Raw genomic sequence first — 18,035 nt, 5'->3', positions numbered from 1 at the left:
CAGCTGAAATGCAAATACTCCAATAGTCTAGTAAACAAAAGTTAAATTCTTTCTGACAGGCTGGGTGCTAAGTCAGCATATTTGGTAATTCATATGCAGCATAGATCCATTATGTTTGTAAGAGCACACAGTAAGTGCCAATTAGCAGCTAAGAGTGGATAATATTTAGCTTTCAAAGAGTCTGTGTACTTATTTACAAGCATTAGCAAGGAGAGGCTACAAGGTGGGATTTAAAATAATATGGGGGTCACTTTAAATTTCATTCTTCCAACTGTATAAACTGACCTGTGCAACAAAGAGCCTGGTGTTCATCTGCAGCTCTGTTTCCATTCGAGTGCAGATGACAATCTGGGGTTGTTTCACTGCAGATCCTCCTGTTGTTTTAACTCTTCTGTGCCAATACAGTGCCGATGGTGCTTCTGGTAACAGTGAGGGAGTAGCAGAAAACCTTCACAGTTAGAAAGCCACTGTTGTTTAGCAACTTTTGTTTCCTGTACAGCAGTTTTATCCCTTTTCTGAGGCTAAAAATCTTCTGGAGTGGCAGGGGGGGACACTGTTTACAAGGGTGTCCAGTGGTGCAGAGTCTTACATAGAACTGGAAACTAAAGTTGGGCTGCACAACCAAAACAAAGAGAAACTTCTAAAAGTCTTGGATCTACTTAACCCAAAACCACCCCCAGATTTGTAGCTTCTCCCTTGGCCTGTATTTTTATTTATGATAGGTGAAAAGAAAGCCCATCAGAGATTGAGTATGACGTGTCAGGAGTGGTTTGTCAGATTCTCACACTCAGGGCCGGCTCACAGAGTTCCCCAAACAGAGCGGGACAGATGTGACAGTGCTCATGTGTGAGCCTCTGGCAAAGAGCTGCCTCCTCCTCTGCCTTCTCTGGACCTCTTTGGGGAGCAGCTGTGCTAGCCTGGCCATGCTGAAATACACAGAAACAATCCTAAAACACAATCTGTAACCTACAGCTCTGGCTGCTGGGTTCATTGTTGATTATCCACGTTCATAGGGGTGTCTTACTGTAAGGATTTCGCTGAGATCTGTTACCTCAGGCAGACTGGGACAACTGTTTAGTGTGAGAAGAAAATGTTGGAGAAGCAGAGACTTCGTTCATTAGAGTGTAAAATACATTTATTTAGGGATATATAATGATTTTGAAATGAGGTAGTTGTGGCTTCTCAGACTTCCCTCACAAATTTGCAGTATTTATGTATAAAACTTGTGAAAGGTTCAGTTGGCAAAAGGTATCTGGTGTGTTTGTTGATTTTCAAGAGACAAAATTCTGTGCTGGGATCTCAGCTGCACAAACAAACACCACCGTGTTTTACAGATATCACCCAAATCTTCAGACACTCCTGTGCTGTTTTACTGCAAGTTATTGTGGGTGAAAAGGAAAAAGGAGCTTTGCCTCCCAGAGGAGAAGGAAAACTCTGTCCTGGCAGAAGCCAGGGCACGGAGCTGGGCTGTCCAGGGATGGTCACATCCATGTGACAGCTCGGTGGGAAATGCTGAGTAGATTTGTTCTGCATAATTACAGGGAAGAAAGAGTTTCCCTGTGAATGGAGTGAGGGCTCCTCCTTCAGTGGTTTGTGCACAGGGAGTGTCTGGAGGCTCTCCAGGCTGCACTTGCTGCTCTGCCTGTCCCTGGGTGTGCAGTCCAGGGCAGCTCCGCGGTGACTCTGGGCTGATTTGGACTGAAATGTGCATTTTCCACAGTGCACAGGTTGCCAGTGGTTCTGCTGAAATTTCAAGGCTTCCATATTTGGCGATTTTTATCCTAAAGTCACAGGCAGTGGAGTAAAGGCATTTTTGAGGATATCCTCTTTTCTGAGAAAAGCAAGCAAACAGTTGACGTGCAAAACAGTTTTGAAAACATGCTTGAATAAAGGGATTTTAACAGAAAATACACGATTTTTTTTTTCAAAATTGTAATTTTTATGTCTTTTTCTCTGGTCATCACTATTGACTTTTAGCAGCAGAGCAGTTTTACTGTTGTTACTTTTTCCTAAAGAGCTTCTTGGTGAATGTCTCTGGTTGTGTTCAGCTCGCTTAGGTTTTTTCTTCTTTCCTTCCTCCCCAGACTGTACAGTTCGTTCAGGGAATTTTTGTTGAAAAATATGATCCAACAATAGAAGATTCATACAGAAAGGTAAAACACCATTGTTTTTATTTCTTTCAAGTGCCACAGAGAATATGAAATTCTTGGGAGCTGTTTTGGATGCAGGGCTGGAATTGCTGAGCAGAAGTCTGTGTAGGATCCCTGAGCTGTTACATAATTCCAGCCACAGAGCTGCTTTCTTCCCTGGATGGATGTCAAGTGACCCATTGTTTCACGGATTAGCATAAATGTCACCAGCATTAAAGGCACCCAAACATACACTAAAAACTTGTGACATTTGTGCCTGTGATAAGTAAATGTAAATTGTGGTGTGAGTTCTGCTGTTAAATTTACTTGAATTTCCTGGAATTACCCTCATTAGACCTGAGACATTTCTCAGTGAGTGGAAGATTTGCAACGTCTTACTGTGAGGATCCTGAAATATTTTGCATTTTCTTCTCTTCCTTATTCCCTTCTCCCCCAGCAGCAAAGAAAAATTAAAGTTTTAAGGTGCTTTGATTTGTAAGAGTGGATTAAGTCGAGATATTTACAATCTCACTTAAGTTGAGAGTTTACAGTGAGCTACTCATTTAAGGCTTGCTAATGAAGGGAGTCCTGGAGCATGTGAGCTGACCCAAATGCCTGGCTTGGGGCATAATTAATCCTCTAACAGCAGTGCTGCTCAGCCCTGGGGAAGTGCAGGTGCCTGCTCTGCTAAGAGCCCTTTGTGGCAGAAGTACAAACTGAGCTGAGATCCCTCTTGCCTGTCCCATTTCAGACAATTTTTGAACAGTTTGTTCCCTTTTTTCCCCAGCAAGTGGAAGTAGACTGTCAACAGTGTATGCTGGAGATCCTCGACACAGCAGGGACAGTAAGTGGCATTTCTTTGTCTCATTGCTGTGGAGTTTCTTTGTTAAGAATGATAATCCTGCCCAAGCGAAAGCAATAAATCAGCTGCAGTAAGGTAAATGGAAGGATTTTGTTAAATAACCCAAACCCAGTGTGGTGAGTGCCAGTGGCCTGGTGAGCTCTGTCCCCAGCTGGTGCCCCAGTGCTGGGACACACAGGTTGGTGCCTCCTGTGCCACTGCCCTTCCCTCTGCCATCCCCCATATCAACATTCTGGTCCGGGAGCATTTTAAACACTAATTTTGCAAGTGGCCAGAATACAAGGACACAGCTTGCAGCCAGTGCCAGGCACAAGGGGTGCTTCCCAGCGAGTCACATCAGCCTGTGGTGGGGAGATTTCCTCAGCAGACCTTGCACCTGCCAAGGAACCCTCCCTCGCATGGTGGCACCTCCCTGGCACTGCCCCGTGCTGCTGGGGAGGCTCTTGTTGTCCCTCACAGCTGGGCTGACTCCCCTGGCCGTGCCAGTGTCACCTGCAGCTGGCAGAGCCCTGTCCCCGAGCAGACAAACCCTGTGGGGGCTGGCAGCCCATCCCAGGGCAGGTGGTGCTCCCTGGAAGTTGATTTGAGAAAGCGTTGACAATTCTCAACAGCAGAAGCAGAAGTGGTTGTGTGGGCATGGTAAAAGCCCTTTCCCTGGTGGGACAGAGGCAGCTCCAAGCTGGCATTGTCCAGCCTGCTCTGGCATTTCAGTCTGTCTGCAGAAATGTTTTTATTGCTGCTCTTCATCTTTTCCCCATTTTTTCAAGAAGCCCTTTTCTCTATTAAGGAAAAAAAAAAACCCAAAGGGAAAGAGCGTGTTAATGCTTTTATTCAATTTCCATGCTTCAGTGGGTTTCTGTGAGGGGTAAATATGTAAATCCATGCTGTGTGGCACTGTATTCTTGTCTCCAGTAGAATAAAAGTATTCCTTTGTAACTATTCATTAGCTGCATTCACCAGCTAATTACTTTAAAAAATATTTGATTGCAGGAGCAATTCACAGCCATGAGGGATCTCTACATGAAGAATGGGCAGGGGTTTGCACTAGTATATTCTATAACAGCACAGTCCACGTTTAACGACCTACAGGACCTGCGGGAACAGATTTTACGGGTTAAGGACACTGAAGATGTGAGTAGAATGTGTTGGTTTTATTTCTGCAAATGATTAGAAAGTGTTTGCTCTCAAATTCCTGTGTGTTTACATACAAAATTTCTTTCAAAGAATATTCTTGGTTAGTGTTGAGTAAGTTTCCGGAGCCTTGTAGTTTCCAGTGTTGTTGTTTGAGGCCCAGCACCTGCTAAGGGGCATCACAAAACCAGATTTTCCCAAGTCCTGGAAGCCACAGTCTTTTGAAGTGGTGGGAGTTGATTGAAAACAACATCACTTATTTTTTGTGCCTTAAACTCCTTTCCAGGATTTGCATTTTCTTCTTCCTCTGTGCTATAGCTGTGCTTTATTTCCTTCAGATTTAGGGAAAAATAATAGCTGAACTCAACAGTAATGATGTTCTCGGTAGCTCTGCAGCTGTCTTGCACTGACAGGGGCTGTTCCAAATGTGAGAAGGGAAAGTTGAGGTTCCAAGCTGTCATGTTTCCCAGGGGTCAGCTGGGAATTCTCTGGAGCCCTGGAGCAGCTTCTCAACTCTCGGTCACTTGGCAAAATCTGTCACCCAAGGAGGTCACACAGTTGCGTGAACTAAACCATTAAGGGTCTGATAGAGCCTTGGGTTGTTGTTTTGGTTGTTTAAAACTCTTTAAAATCAGGAAAAGTCATCTGTGGGGAGTTTGCTGTTTGACAGAAGGTGGGACAGGCTGGGGCCAAGGGTGGCTGCTTCCCTTGGAGCATCATCTGTGTGCTGCTTACCTGCTTGGAATGGCTCTGGGCCCCTCCTTGGTTTAACAAGCTGAGCTTCTATTTATGCAAAACTGCTTTTCCTTGAGGCAGGGATTATGCTGGGGTAAATCCCTGCTGACAGGATCCTGTGCTGGCTGCACTGGGAGCTGGGCTGCGCTCACAGGGGGAATTTGCACCCTAAGCTGGGCAGGTTCATCCCACAACAGACACTGCTGCTTCCCTTTGGACTGCAGGGATCTGATTGCATTGTTAAAATGCATTTATTTGCTTTGTGTGCTACTTGTTGAATCCAAGCTTGAGAACCTTTTGAATGTTTAAGCTGCATTTTGCTGACTTAGGAAATGTCTCCCCCCTGTTTGTCATATCAGAATGTGTCTTAAAGTCCCAATACATAGATCATTAAATTATATATGTCTGGAAGAGTTCAAATTCCAATCTTCTACACCTAACAGGAAATTATCAGAGGCTCACCAAACTCCATTTTTGGATAAACCATTAACACCTTTTGAAATAACCTTACACAGAGTTTCATGTCTTTTCAAACGTGTACTGCTTACTCATCTCAGTATCACTTTTTGCCCTACTATTTTACGTCTTTAGTTTTTTGCTGAGCACGTTCAAAACACATTTTCATGTTTCAGTATGAGAAAATTAACTATCTAGAAAACTGTAAAGAACAGGATTAGGCTGATAGAGTTGTAAATGTCCTGTAGATCTCTGATTTCAAATGAACTTTTTTTGCATTTGCTTCATCTGTACTGACTTAAGGTTTCTGATGAAATAAGTAAAATTTATGTCTCAAAAATAAGAATATGATCACTTTCTAATGGGTATGGCTGGGAGTTTTAAAGACAGAAATTAATCTTGACTGTAGTTGTGTCAGGAAGAGACTACAAATATTAACACTGAAGTAGATTAAAAACACACAGTGTGTTGTAAATTACCAAAGGAAGCGGATAGTGATTTATTTTCCAGCTGGAAAGGACTCGTTTTCTGCACAAAGAATGAAATGTTTGAGGAAATGGAGCGGGTGCACACCCTTATCAGCAGCTCTTTAGGGTTTTTTTTCTGCTGCTCAGTGTGAGGGAAACAGGAAATGGTGCTGGGCTGCGGCACCGTCCTGCTCTGCTCTCAGCCGGTGTCATCCCCGGAGCCGAGGGTGCAGCTGGCCCAGCGAACTCAGCGTGAGCAGAGCCCCCAGGTCAGGGTGTGCACAGCCCTGAGCTCTGCAGCTGCCTCACACTGGGGGCAGTGGGGGAGATGGAGCTGGGGCAGCGCCTGGGGCCGCTCCTGTCACCGTGCAGGTGTGCAAATGGCACCTGGCAGCGCGAGCTGCGGTTGTTGGGGAGACATTCCTGCATGGTTTTTGTTCCCTTGTTTCAGGTGTTACAGAAGCCCAGAGTGGCTTGGGTTGGAAGGGTCCTTAAAGCTCATCTGTGGGCAGGGACACCTTCCACTACCCCAGGGTGCTCCAAGCCCCACCCAGCCTGGCCTTGGACACTTCTGTACCTATTTGTGACATCTTGGAGGGCCACAGCCACGACAGAGACTGGAGAGGGGCAGATGCCACCTCACCCTTGTCTTGAACAAATGATTTGCCTGCATGTGCATCATGAGTGTAGAATGGGTCTTTTGGACACAAATCAAGTGTTTGTGTTGATGTTGCATGGGATGATTTTGGGGAAGTGTTGTGCTTTCAGGAGCTGAGCTGCTGGGTGGGCACTCGTTGGACATGTGCATTACTCTGAGGGAGTAATACTGGGCAGTGTTTGTGCCTGTTGTGGTGAGCATCCCCTTTTCTGTGTGTGCAGGACATGTCCGTGTGTGAGGTTGTGCTGGGGTGGGACAGGGCTCGGGGCTTGGGGAACACTTGGCTGCACGGGACTGTTCCTTTTCACTCTGCGTCAGGGCAGTGCTTTTCAAAGGTGCTTCCATTCATTGTTTTGTGGCTTGGCAGGTTGACAGGGCAGGTCAGAGGGGCTGAAACGTGCAATACATGTCTGAAAACGTGTGTGTGTCTGTGTGTGTGTGTTGGACAGACAGAAGAGCTCTGAACTGGGCTCTTGGCAGCAGCTCAGCCTCTGTCACAGGAAAGGCACTTCAAATGCATTTCAGGAGTAAACTAGGTTTTGGACTAGAAAGGTGTAGAGACCAGAAAATACAACTTTACTGACTTAAAATTCTGCTGAAACACTATAATTTGGTTTTGTATATGTTTAATCTAGTGCACCAGGGGGTGTGTGGTGTGAACTTTGCTCAACCCTTTCCCAGCAGGCATCTAAATTCCAGCCTGGTCTGTCAGCTCCGCTGAATTCCTGATTTTTATTGGTTTTCATACTTCATACTGTATTTTTCATACTGTATTTTTCATTTCAGTGCATTTCCCCCTCCTCAGTCTGAGAGCCACAGCAGCACAGAGCTCGCTGTACATGAACTTGCTGATGGATCTCTGCTCCTGCTTGCTCCTCTGCAGGTTCCCATGATTCTGGTTGGCAATAAATGTGACCTGGAGGAAGAGCGAGTCGTGGGCAAAGAGCAGGGGCAGAACTTAGCACGACAGTGGTGTAACTGTGCCTTTCTAGAATCGTCTGCAAAGTCGAAAATCAACGTAAATGAGGTAAGTACCACCTGCTCCCCTGTCTTCCCAGCATGAACGTGACATTAAACCAGCATGTGTGTCTGAACTGGGGAGATTCAGGATGATTCTGGATTCTCAGCCTAGGAGGGGTTGCCTTGTAGTGTATTTAGGTACTTTCTGTCTGTTTTAAGCTTTGCTCCCTTTTCTTTGCAAGGGAGGGTGACTTCCCAGGTGAGTGTGTCTGTAGCCTCTGTCAGGGGCCATGAATAGCAGAGGGTCCTGAGCAAGCCCAGTTGGCTGCATGACTCTGAGCTTAGATAAACTTTATCTGGAAAGAATATTTTGTCAAGATAACTGCTGCTATTCTGAACGTGGATTTATGCCCTGTTGTACTCCTTGTCTTGTGTGGTGTTGGCTGTCGGTTTTGAAGTATTTGCATTTCTGGCTGCACACACCTCGTCACAGCCCTCTGTAAGCCCCAACTTGCCAAAACAGTGCCCAAAACCCAGATCTGAGCAGTTCCCTGAGTTTCACTGAGACCCCCTTTGCTCTGGGGTGCCTTTTCCTGCTGCCTGGGGCTGTGGGGTTGTGCTGAGGGAGCTCTGCTCCACGTCAGGCACCACGTTTTTATTCTGCGCTGGGAATTATCGGCCTGTGACAGAGGCCAAGTTTCCAGGCACAAAGCTAAGGTGACCCCGTGCAGCACAGCTGGGCTGGTGCCAGCAGATAAGTGGGACCGTTCAGGGGGTGGGTGATAAGCAGGAGCAGCAGGATCTTGGACTGGGCCCAGGGCTGATCTGGCAGCCAGCAGGATGTGCTGCGTGGGGCTGCTGGACAGGGAAGGGAGCTGCAGGCTCCATGAATTGCAGCTCCTGTGGCTGGGATTAGCCTGGCTGCAGTGCTCAGGGATCCAGCAGAGCTGAGCCACGCTGCCAGCAGGGATTTATTTGTGTGGCTGAGCTGGAGTAAAACTGGGACTGGTAATGAAGCAACGAGCAGCTCAGTCATCAAACTCATCCCCAGGGGATGTGACAAATCCTGGGCTGTTTGCATTTCCACAGTTTGGGGGTGCAGACTGACCCTCATCAGGCGGAGGTGCCTCACCCCGTGGGAAGGGGGTTCTGTGGGGGGCAGAGCCCAGGGCTGCCCCGGGGTGGGTGCACAGCCTGGTTTGACACCCCCTCATCCCTAACGTGGGAATCCTGGGTCTCCCTCTTTCCCTGCCGGCTCTGCAGCCTCCAGTGAGGTCACATCAGAGAAGAATGTGAGAAAATGAGTTTCTGGTTTCATTGTGATCTTCATTTTCTGGTTTCCTGCCAATTGATATTTTCTAGTTATGAAAAGTACAAAAGCTGAGGAAATCAAAGAGAAACTGTGAATGAAGCAGCTCAGTGCACTGGGAGTTTGTCCTGCTGGCTCCTGAGCCGGGAAGCATTTGCATTATTTTGGGGTTTGTTCTTGCTTTCTCGCTACTTTTGGAGTTTCTAAAATTGTTAAAATCTAGGGAAAGAGTGATAAATTCCTGCATGCATTTGCTGAATGTGAATCGAACCTTTCAGATAATAAGCTTTTAATCCAGAGTGAATCAAGTGTCCTTCTGGTGACCTCTGAGATGCTCTTGCAGCACACTGACTTTTTTTAGGGATGGTGGCATTCCTGAAACCTTGTTGCAGACTTCTGTACTCACAGTCAGTACTGGCACCTAAATAATCTAATTTATGAGAAAGGAAAATCTTAAATTTCAGTTGTTACAGTATGTTATAAACTGTTTCTTTGTCTTCTGAATTTCTCTGGAATCAACAAGAATTTGTGAGCTGTCAGCCACTCCAGGAAGGGGAAAAAAAATAAACAAGGACAAGGGTGGAGCCCTCTGAAGGTTGAAATATTTCTCCTCAGTGCTGTGACCCAGCTCCAAGCATTTTTGCAAAGCTCATTTTGCTATAAATGGGTTGAGTCTTGCTGGGAAAACAACTGACAGCAGCAGCGTTCACAAAACCTCTGCAGCTGAAAGAGGTCCCTGTAATGTCCCCTGGTGGAAATGTCGGAGTTCAGGGCAGATGTTGGGAAAGGGCTGCCTGTCCCCTCCCTGCAGGGGGAACGCTCTGGGCTGGTGGGGCAGGGTCTGCAGACACCTCCAGCCCGAGGGCACCACTGAGAAGATGATCCTTGAGGATATTATGCCTGTCTTTAAAAAACCCTTTGTTATTCCCGAGTTTTCTCCCACTTTTCCAAAGCAAGGAAATTGTTGCCATTTCATTGCTGTGCTCTTCTGAAGGCTTTGGTGATGATAAACTGAGTTTTCAACTCCTTTATGTTCTGCACACTGATGGGAGCTCTGTGTTTCTTCTTCCATAAGCAGCTGCTTGAGAAACATTTAATAAATTCAAGCAGTTTAATTCAATTTACACAGCTACAGCCACCAGGAAAGAGTTGTCAGCTCCCCAGCCTGCCTCAGTTTGGACAGCTTGTGTTTTATTATTTGAATTTTTCAGCTTGTGTTTTTCATTTGCAGATCTTTTATGACCTGGTCAGACAGATAAATAGAAAAACACCAGTGGAAAAGAAGAAGCCTAAAAAGAAATCATGTCTGCTGCTTTAGACTCCCATCACGCAGCAGCTCTGAGCCAGGTAAGAGGTGTCTGAGCCCTACGTGGGGCAGGTGAGCAGAGCAGGAGCTGCTCCTCTCAGAGCTCCCCTTCCCTCTGCTGCTCTTCCTGGAGTGTGGCTGAGCAGGAGCTTCCTTTTGACTCCTCTGGGTTCTCCCTCTGGCCTGTGACACCGAGCTCTGAGCCACCAGGGCTCGCTTTGCTTCCTTTTTATCCTCTGAGAAATTCTGGTGTTAGTGCTGCCACTGCTGTCCCCGTGCTGGGAGCTTTGGGGACAGTTACAAATTGCTTTGTGTGGGACGTGGGATTCAATGGCACAGAAATAAAAAGCTGCCCACCAAAAAAAAAAAAAAAAACAAAACACCAAAACAAACATAAAAAAACCCAAAGCCAACCAAAAAAACATGCCAAGGCTGGACACAGCTATAAATAATCTTCCTGTGTATCTTGGCAGGGAACTCTGTGTGCTCACAGCTGTTGTGTCGTGCTCCTGGAAGGAAACAGCAGCTCTGTAGCTCCAGGTTTGGGACAGAAATGTCCCCGTTCAGAGGCAGAGGAGGGCACTGGGTGATGGCCCAGCTCTGCCAGCTGCCTTTGTCACGGTGGGCTGCACAGGCTGTCACCCTCAGAGGGTTTCTGGGACCCACCAGAGCCTCTGGTCTGTCCTGTATTGATCAAGCCTGTCCTGCAGCATTAGAGACAAACTCAGAAGGCTTTCAGGGATGAATTCCTGAGGGCAGGGGACTCTGCCAGGCCTGAATTCCCTGCTGTCCATGGCCCTTTGGGCAGCCCAGGTGTGGCTGAGGAGGATCAGTGGAGCTCTGCAGTTAGCGGCTGCTAATGGGCTGCCCTGATGGATGAGGCTCTTAGCCCGAGCTTTGGGTGCCAGAAAATAACAGCTCAGGGCTGTGGGGAAACAATGGCTTTAGAAAAAGAAACTGAAGAGCCTTAAGTGGCTTTTCCTATTGCTCAGGTGATCCCTCCTGCTCAGCCAGGATGGAATTGGGCTTCCCCAGGCGGAGGAAGCGATCTCTGCCCTTGCCCTCCCTCCCAGGATCCCGTGTGCAGCAGCACTGAAATACTGGGAACTGCTGCAGGAGTTCCTGTGTTCAGTCACCTGGAATCACAGAATCATGGAATGGTTTGGGTTGGCAGGGTTCTTAAAGCCCTTCTCCTTCCACCACTCTCCCTAAATCTCCTCCTGATTCACTGCCTGGATCCAGGCTCAGGAGATCTCTGACTCATCAGGCTTTGAGAGCATCTCAAAATACAAAAGATGAAATCCCTCTCGCCCATGTTGCTCATCCAGGGGTGAATTCCAGAGCCCTTGGAGGCTTCCTGGCTCGGAGCTGCTGAGCCGGGCACTGGCAGTATCGGGCAGTGACAGACTGGTGGCAGTTGTCTGTCACTGCTCTGTGGCCGTGATAAAACAACATCTTGGAGAGTTACACTTCCCACAATCTCCTCCTTTCTGTACCTAGAAACAGAGCTGAATTCTGGGAGAAATGAGTTCTGCTGCCTATGGGCACGGGCCGTTGGCTTTCGGGCCTTTGGGATCGTTGATCTCATCAGCAGAGTAAGAAATGTCCCTCCATCACCTTCTGTTTTTATTTCGTTTTACTCTCGCCAGATTGCAGGAATGAAGAACTGTTGCCTAAGTGGAAAGTGCCAGCATTCCCAACTTCAAAACCTGATGGAAATGAACAACATATCGGAAGAAGCTTCTCCTGTTTTTTATATACTACGAGAAGAATTTAGATCTTAAAAATGGTTTGCACACAGTCCCTGGAAAAAGCAGTTGCTCTGTGTATATCTCTTGGAAATTTAAGCCAATATTCCTCCTCCTTTGCAACAGCAATTAACAGATGTGAAAATAAATATAATTGACTCTAGCATATGATTATCCCAAGGAGCATGGATGCATTTCAAATGTTAGAGATTGCTACTATAATTAAAATTCATATTGACCATTTTATCATCATTTCTCCCCATCAAGCACTAAAAATGTTCCACTGTTATATTTTATATCTATAACTATAGATATATATTATCCAAAATTTCCCTTTGAACTCACTGCAACAAATAACTTTTTGAGTCATTGACTTCATTTTATATTTAAAAGTTACGGAATACATTATTTTCATTCTGCCATTATATTCTAATTAAAAATGTTTGTGCATAATGCTTTGGAAAAATGGGTCTTTTATAGGAAAAAAACTGGGATAACTGATTTCTATGGCTTTAAAAGCAAAAATATATAATATACTAAACCAACTCTAATATTGCTTCTTGTGTTACTGTCACAGATTAAATTACAGCTTTTATGAATGATTAAATTTTAGTACATTTTCATTTTTGTTTCTGTGTTTTTGTTACTGTTTCCAGACTTTGGGTTTGCTCCATGTTTTGTGAGTTCCTCTCCTGTCCTGGTGGATCAGGGATGTTTGTGAGGTGCCCCCATCCCGTTCTGCCAAGGCAGCATCTCCGCTCCCCCCGTGTTGTATTTAATGTACCCCTCCCAGAGGACAGCAGGCAACTCTTGTGTTTTCTTTTGGCTGTTAAAAGATTGTATTGCTGCAAATATTTCCTCTGTACCATGGCTTTGATACGCACAAGTTTGGTTTCATTCCAAGGTCTGACTTGGAGGATGATCCTCGGTTTCAAAGCCTGTTTTGGCTGGTGGTCCCTGATCAGCTGAAGGGGGTTTTGGTTTCATTTTGGGTTTGTTCCTTGTATTTTTTTAATACCTGTTGCTTTCATAAAGTTTCAAAGAGCAGGATATGAAGAGACCCGTGGGTGCTCCATCCTCCTGTCTGTGTGCAGTCAGAGCCACCTGTGGGATCCCAGTCCCGTCCTCGGGGGATGCTGCTGGAATCCCCGCAGGGCTGGAGGACTTGCTCCTGCTTCGCTTCCCAGTAAGTGAGAAGAGAAATGTATCTTCACAGTGGAGAAAACTCAGCACTGGCCTTGTCCTGCTGGTTAAAATGGGAAATTAAAGTGTGACAGATGTTCTGGACCCGCTGTAGAGTTTATTGGAAACCAGGGGGAAAAAAGTTTTTTGTAAATAGGTTTTTCTAAAACTGTGTTCCTGATGCAGCTGTTGAATTATAGAGATCCCAGTTTCTAAATGCAGCCCAAACAAGACTGTATGAAAACATCTGGATAACGTGACAACATCTCCCTACTTCCAAGCACTAGGACAAGGATAGTTACTTCAGTTGGTTGTCTTCAACCCACTCCGCACCTCCTTTTTCAGGAGGAGCCAGAAGCACGCTGTTTGCAGGTTGGTTCTCTTTACTAAATGTAAAAATATTTTAGTAATAAAGTAATTCCAATGAGCGCGGTGTTTTCCAGACGTCTCGTGTATGGGATGGGGCGCAGGGCGGGCGGGGAGCGCTCGGAGCGGGGCTCGCCGCTAGATGGGAGTGTGCGAGAAGCGCAGCGGGCGGGGAGCGCTGCCCGGCACCGCAGCGCCGCTTCTCTGCGGGGTGAAGCCCCGGCTCCCACCCCTCTCCTCTCCCGTTTGCTCACTGGGTAAGGAAGAGTTCTTCTTTAATGGGTTTTTAGCACAATAGCCCCAGTTCCGCCCCGGGACACGCTGGAGCCGCTGCGCCGTTTCGTGTCAAGCAGAAATGTCCTGAAGCACTTGGTTAAAAGTGGCTTCGCTGCAGCGTGTCCTAAAGAAAGGGGAGAAGAAAAACCTCCCAGAAGTCCCAGGCTTCTGCTTTTGACCAGAACCCAGCCGAGCACAGTAACATTTTGCTGTGAGCAAAGGGGCACATTTAGAATTTCCCTGGAGCCCCTGGAGCCATCGAGCTCCTCTTTGAGCCGTGCACAAATTCCACCAAAGAGATTCCCGGCCACCTCTGCAAACGCGCCGCTCTCAAACTCCCCAGCCTGTATTTACCTGTCTATTTTCAGTGTTTTCTAAAGGTTATTTTAAGTCATGTTTTCCCATCCAGTGTGGATCAGATGATCCCACACGTCCTGCCTCACTGGGAAGTTTTAATTGCAGGTTGCAATGTTGACCCGAACAAGTGACAGGGACACCTTCCCAGGCTGCTCAAATCCAGGTCTGCTCCGCTGGCTCTGAGCTGCATTCCTGCCATTGCAGTGGCTGGTGTGGGACGTCTTGCATCCAGCAGCCACTAGAGAAACTTGAAAATTCATGTTAAATTCACCATTAACCTTTGCAAAATCACCAAAACTAATGAATGTTCTATTTATTTTGCCAGGACCAGGCACTGAGGAATGAAATTGGATTTTCCAGAGGCCCAGGTGCCATTTGGTGAATAACCAGCATGTGCCAGCCGTCCTGGCTGGGGCTGAACATCCTTCCCGGCCTCCTGGCTGGGGCTGGGATCTGGCACTGCTTTCCCTGCAGCAGCTGGTCAGTGGTCTGGCTTGCAGCCACAGCACTGTCTTTCCTCCTGGGAAGAAACTCCCCAAATTTGGAGACAAACCCTGTGCAGGATGAGGGAGAGGAGCAGGAGTGGGGACTCTGGGCTCAGTAGCCCCAAGCCACGGCCAATTAGCCAATGCTGCAGCCTCCCAGCAGCCCTGGGACAGTTCTGCCCCTGCGGCTGCTCCTGGCTGGGGCTGAGCTCTCCAGTTCAGTTACTTCCCAACTCCAGAGAAATGGGGAAACACTTTGTATTATCCCGGGACTGAAACCAGCCTTTTCTCCTCCCTTTGCAGGAAGCTGCACACAAGGAAACTCTGCTCGTTCCTCCTGTGGTGAGTGACACCCCGTTACCACCTTGTCCTGGATCCTCTGTCCCTCATATCCAGCGGGATGCTCTTCAGAGGGAGCAGCACCAGAAGTTGAAATCATTTGCCAGAGATTTTGGACAAGTCGGTGGCAGAGCTGGGAGTGCAGCCCCGTGCTGGAGTCGGAGGTGCCCGCCCTGGCTCGGCCCTGCCAGCTCTGGACTCGACCCCGGTTGCCCCACGGACCTTGGGGACTCGGGGATTGCTCAGATGAGCCCGTTTCCCCCAGCGCCGGCCCTGGCAGACGCCTGAGGTCAAACATCCCTGGCATTTTCCTCGGGAGGCACCGACGTTCCAGCCCCAAATCCCTGCTGGCACGGCAGGCGGGCTCCGGGGCACAAGGAGCGCGTTGTGCACGGGAGGGAGGATGCTCCGAGCGCCCACGAGGGGCCAGCCCGGCGGGGTGGCAGCTGCTTCCCGCTGCCACCGCCCCAAGGCACCCAACAAAGGGCAAATTCACGGGGCGGGAGCGGCTCCGTGGGCTGGGGGCACTGGAGCTTTATGGAGCCTCTGGCATGGTGAGGGCCCCTCTGTGCCCGTCGGGACCGCCTCGGCTCGGGGGTGCTGCCGGGGGCTCCCAGGACTGATTTCCATGGAGCGCCGGTTTCCAGCCAAGAAACCTGAGAAGCGCCTGGGTCTCCTCCAGAGCAGCCCCAAGGAGAGCAGGAGCTCCCCAAGCCGAGCCCTCTGTGACATGGGAGTGATCTCTAATCCTGCCTCTTTCCCTGCAGGTGTTTTACATGGAAATCCGGTTTCTTGCAACCCATTTTGGGTGAGTGATGGGGGAACGGAGCGAAAGGGAGCAGTGTTGCAGCTCTGCTGCCCTTTCCTACCCAGGCTGATACAAATCCTTGGATAAACTGACTCCAGCCCTGCTGCACCTCGATCCCCCCTGCCCGTGGTTACTGCGTGGGTGCAACGTCTCGAGGGCCGCAGGCTTCCAGTGCTCTACACCCATTTTTCATTTGGCTTTGGAATAAGAAGTGTCAAGCTGCTGCGTCAGTTTGGCTTAAATTCACAGGAGAAATCATTTGATTTGAAGCAGTTTATGTTATTAAATATGACTGCACAGGAGCCCCTGCAGGATAATCCGTTATGATAAATGATGTTTGAAATGAGGGAGACCCGACACTGGCCAGCTCCAGCTCCAGTCACGGATTAATGTGCAGGAACAGGAAGGGCCCAGCGGAGCCAAGGGCAGGGCTGGATGTGGGCAGAGCAGCAGCTCCAGCTCCAGCACCATCAGAGCTCCCCCAAACACAGAATGAACAGAGCATCCTCTGTAACCCCCCGGGAGTGTTCCAAAGCCCTGTGCGTGTGGCACCTGGGGACATGGGGCAGAGGTGGCCTTGCCAGTGCTGGGGGACAGCTGGACTTGATCCCAGAGGGCTTTTCCGACCTCAGTGACTGTGATGAACCAACACTTCCATACCTGAGGGTTTCTGTGCTGTCCCGTGCATCTCAGTCACCTCACTCTCGATATTGTCCAGTGCAGAAGCAGCAAAATTTGGCAAGAAACTGAAATTTGGCAAACAGGAGCCAATTGTTTTCTGAACTCTTGTTGGAAATGTACAGGGATTTCAATGGAAACAAGGAGAGCATCCATCTGCCCCCCTCCCCAAGATTTCAGAGGTGCTGAGCATCCCCAGGAGATGGATTCAAGCTAAAGGAGTCCTTGGACAAGGGACTGGGCTGCCTCAAAACCCTCTGCCAGGGGGTGCTGGGTGAACCTGGCTGGATCCAGGTGTCAGGAGCAGGACCCGAGGAAGCGGCTGTCCCTGGCTCTGTGCACTGAGGCAGGCTGTGATTTTGGTGTGTTAGAAATGACTGTCCCAGCTGGGGCACATTCCCCACCAGCCTCGGCAGGAACAGGACCTGGATGTGCTGCCCTGCCGAGCTCAGGGTGTTCCCTCTATTCAGTGCACGATGCAGAGGCTGATTAGCAGCCGACGGGCAGCTTTTGGCCCTTTCCTTCTGAAACAATCAGTGTTTAGGGCTTGACTGAGAAGGATTTGGTGTGAGATAAGCTTCCCAGAGTGGGGCCAGGGCTGAAGTAATAATTGAATAAGTGTGAGGTGGTGAATGAGACACGTCAGGATGAGTCAGAGCAAGAGCTGCTCTTGAGCAGGAGGGAAAGGCTCCTGCGTGGCTCCCCTGCTGCCCGAGGTGGGACCGAGTCCCTCGAGCTGCCAGAACCTGATTTTTCGGGGGAAAGGGCAGGGAGGGAGTTCTCTGGGGGCTGTGCTGGGGTGCAGAGCTCCCCAAATCGTGCTGCTCTGGGTGCTTGGCTCAGGGCTGGGCTCCTGCTGCCCTGGAGCACCCTCGGGGTTGGGATTCTGCCTCATCAGTGCCAAGGCTGGAGCTGCCAGGGCAGGAGCAGTGAGGGAGGGACAGCACCCAGCATGCAGAGCTGGGGCCATCCCCTGCAAGACACGAATTTATTTGCCACTGTCTGATGTGAGTTGTACCTTCCTGACAGACTTGGGGCTGTGCTGTTGCCATCTCCACTTCCCTTCTGTTGGATTTCCCACTTCCTTTAATTTTTTACCAGTTTGTTTGGTTCTGCTCCCAGCAGAGGCAGCTCCATGGGAAGGAGAAGAAATCAAGTGTTTATTTTTAGAAAGTGCCAAAAGAGTTCAACCCAAGGCAAATACAATTACTTCAGGTTGTGCACAGGCTTCTGAGAAGCTACAGAGAAATCATTTCCAAATGGGAAATGCCCGAAAACCCAGTGCCACGAAGGCGCTGGGGGATGAGAGCATCACTGAGCCGTTTGAGGAGCACGTTCCACCCCGGCGGAGGTGCCCCTGCCCACGGCACAGGGTGGAATGAGCTGGTCTTGAGGGTCCCTTCCAACCCAGATCGTTCTGTGATTCCATGAATTCTGGGGCATCTCCGGACACCCCATCCCAGCCCTGCCCTGGCACGGGGGAGCCCAGCGGGCGCTGCTGCTCCTGGCAGAGCCCCCCAGCTCTCCCAGCCTGCCCCTCCTCGGGGATGCTTTTCTGCTCGAAGGGGCCTCCCAGATGCTATTCCTGGCCCAGTTTTAGGGCATTCACTGCCTGAAGCTTCCGCTGGGCTGTTTGTGGAGCCCTCGTGGCTGGGCAGGGCAGGGGTGGCAGGGAGGCTCCTCGGCTGAAAGCTTTCACTGTAATTAAGCTGAACAAGAGACCGAGTTAAATCTCTGCTTCTCTCGCTCTGCCAGAGCGAACACAAAGAGGAGGAAAGGCCTG

At 48.9% G+C, this 18,035-nt stretch overlaps 1 protein-coding gene across 2 annotated transcripts in view; it reads left to right on the top strand.

Annotated features, from left to right (window-relative positions):
- RAP1A (RAP1A, member of RAS oncogene family) overlaps positions 1 to 12,384 on the top strand; it is a 30,832-nt gene extending 18,448 nt beyond the window's left edge. For both annotated transcript variants that reach the window (XM_039565307.1, XM_039565308.1), the window contains exons 4-9: positions 2,085 to 2,153; positions 2,917 to 2,973; positions 3,982 to 4,122; positions 7,322 to 7,465; positions 9,939 to 10,054; positions 11,663 to 12,384. In XM_039565307.1, the coding sequence (XP_039421241.1) occupies positions 2,085 to 2,153; positions 2,917 to 2,973; positions 3,982 to 4,122; positions 7,322 to 7,465; positions 9,939 to 10,025 (498 nt within the window). In that variant the 3' untranslated portion in view covers positions 10,026 to 10,054; positions 11,663 to 12,384. The remainder of the gene's footprint in view (positions 1 to 2,084; positions 2,154 to 2,916; positions 2,974 to 3,981; positions 4,123 to 7,321; positions 7,466 to 9,938; positions 10,055 to 11,662) is intronic.
- The last annotated feature ends 5,651 nt before the right edge of the window (positions 12,385 to 18,035 follow it).

Source organism: Corvus cornix, chromosome 26 (genome assembly GCF_000738735.6).
Source record: "Corvus cornix cornix isolate S_Up_H32 chromosome 26, ASM73873v5, whole genome shotgun sequence".
NCBI lineage: Eukaryota > Metazoa > Chordata > Aves > Passeriformes > Corvidae > Corvus > Corvus cornix.
Note: the sequence above shows the minus strand (reverse complement) of the source record. Positions and strands in the feature narration are given on the sequence as shown.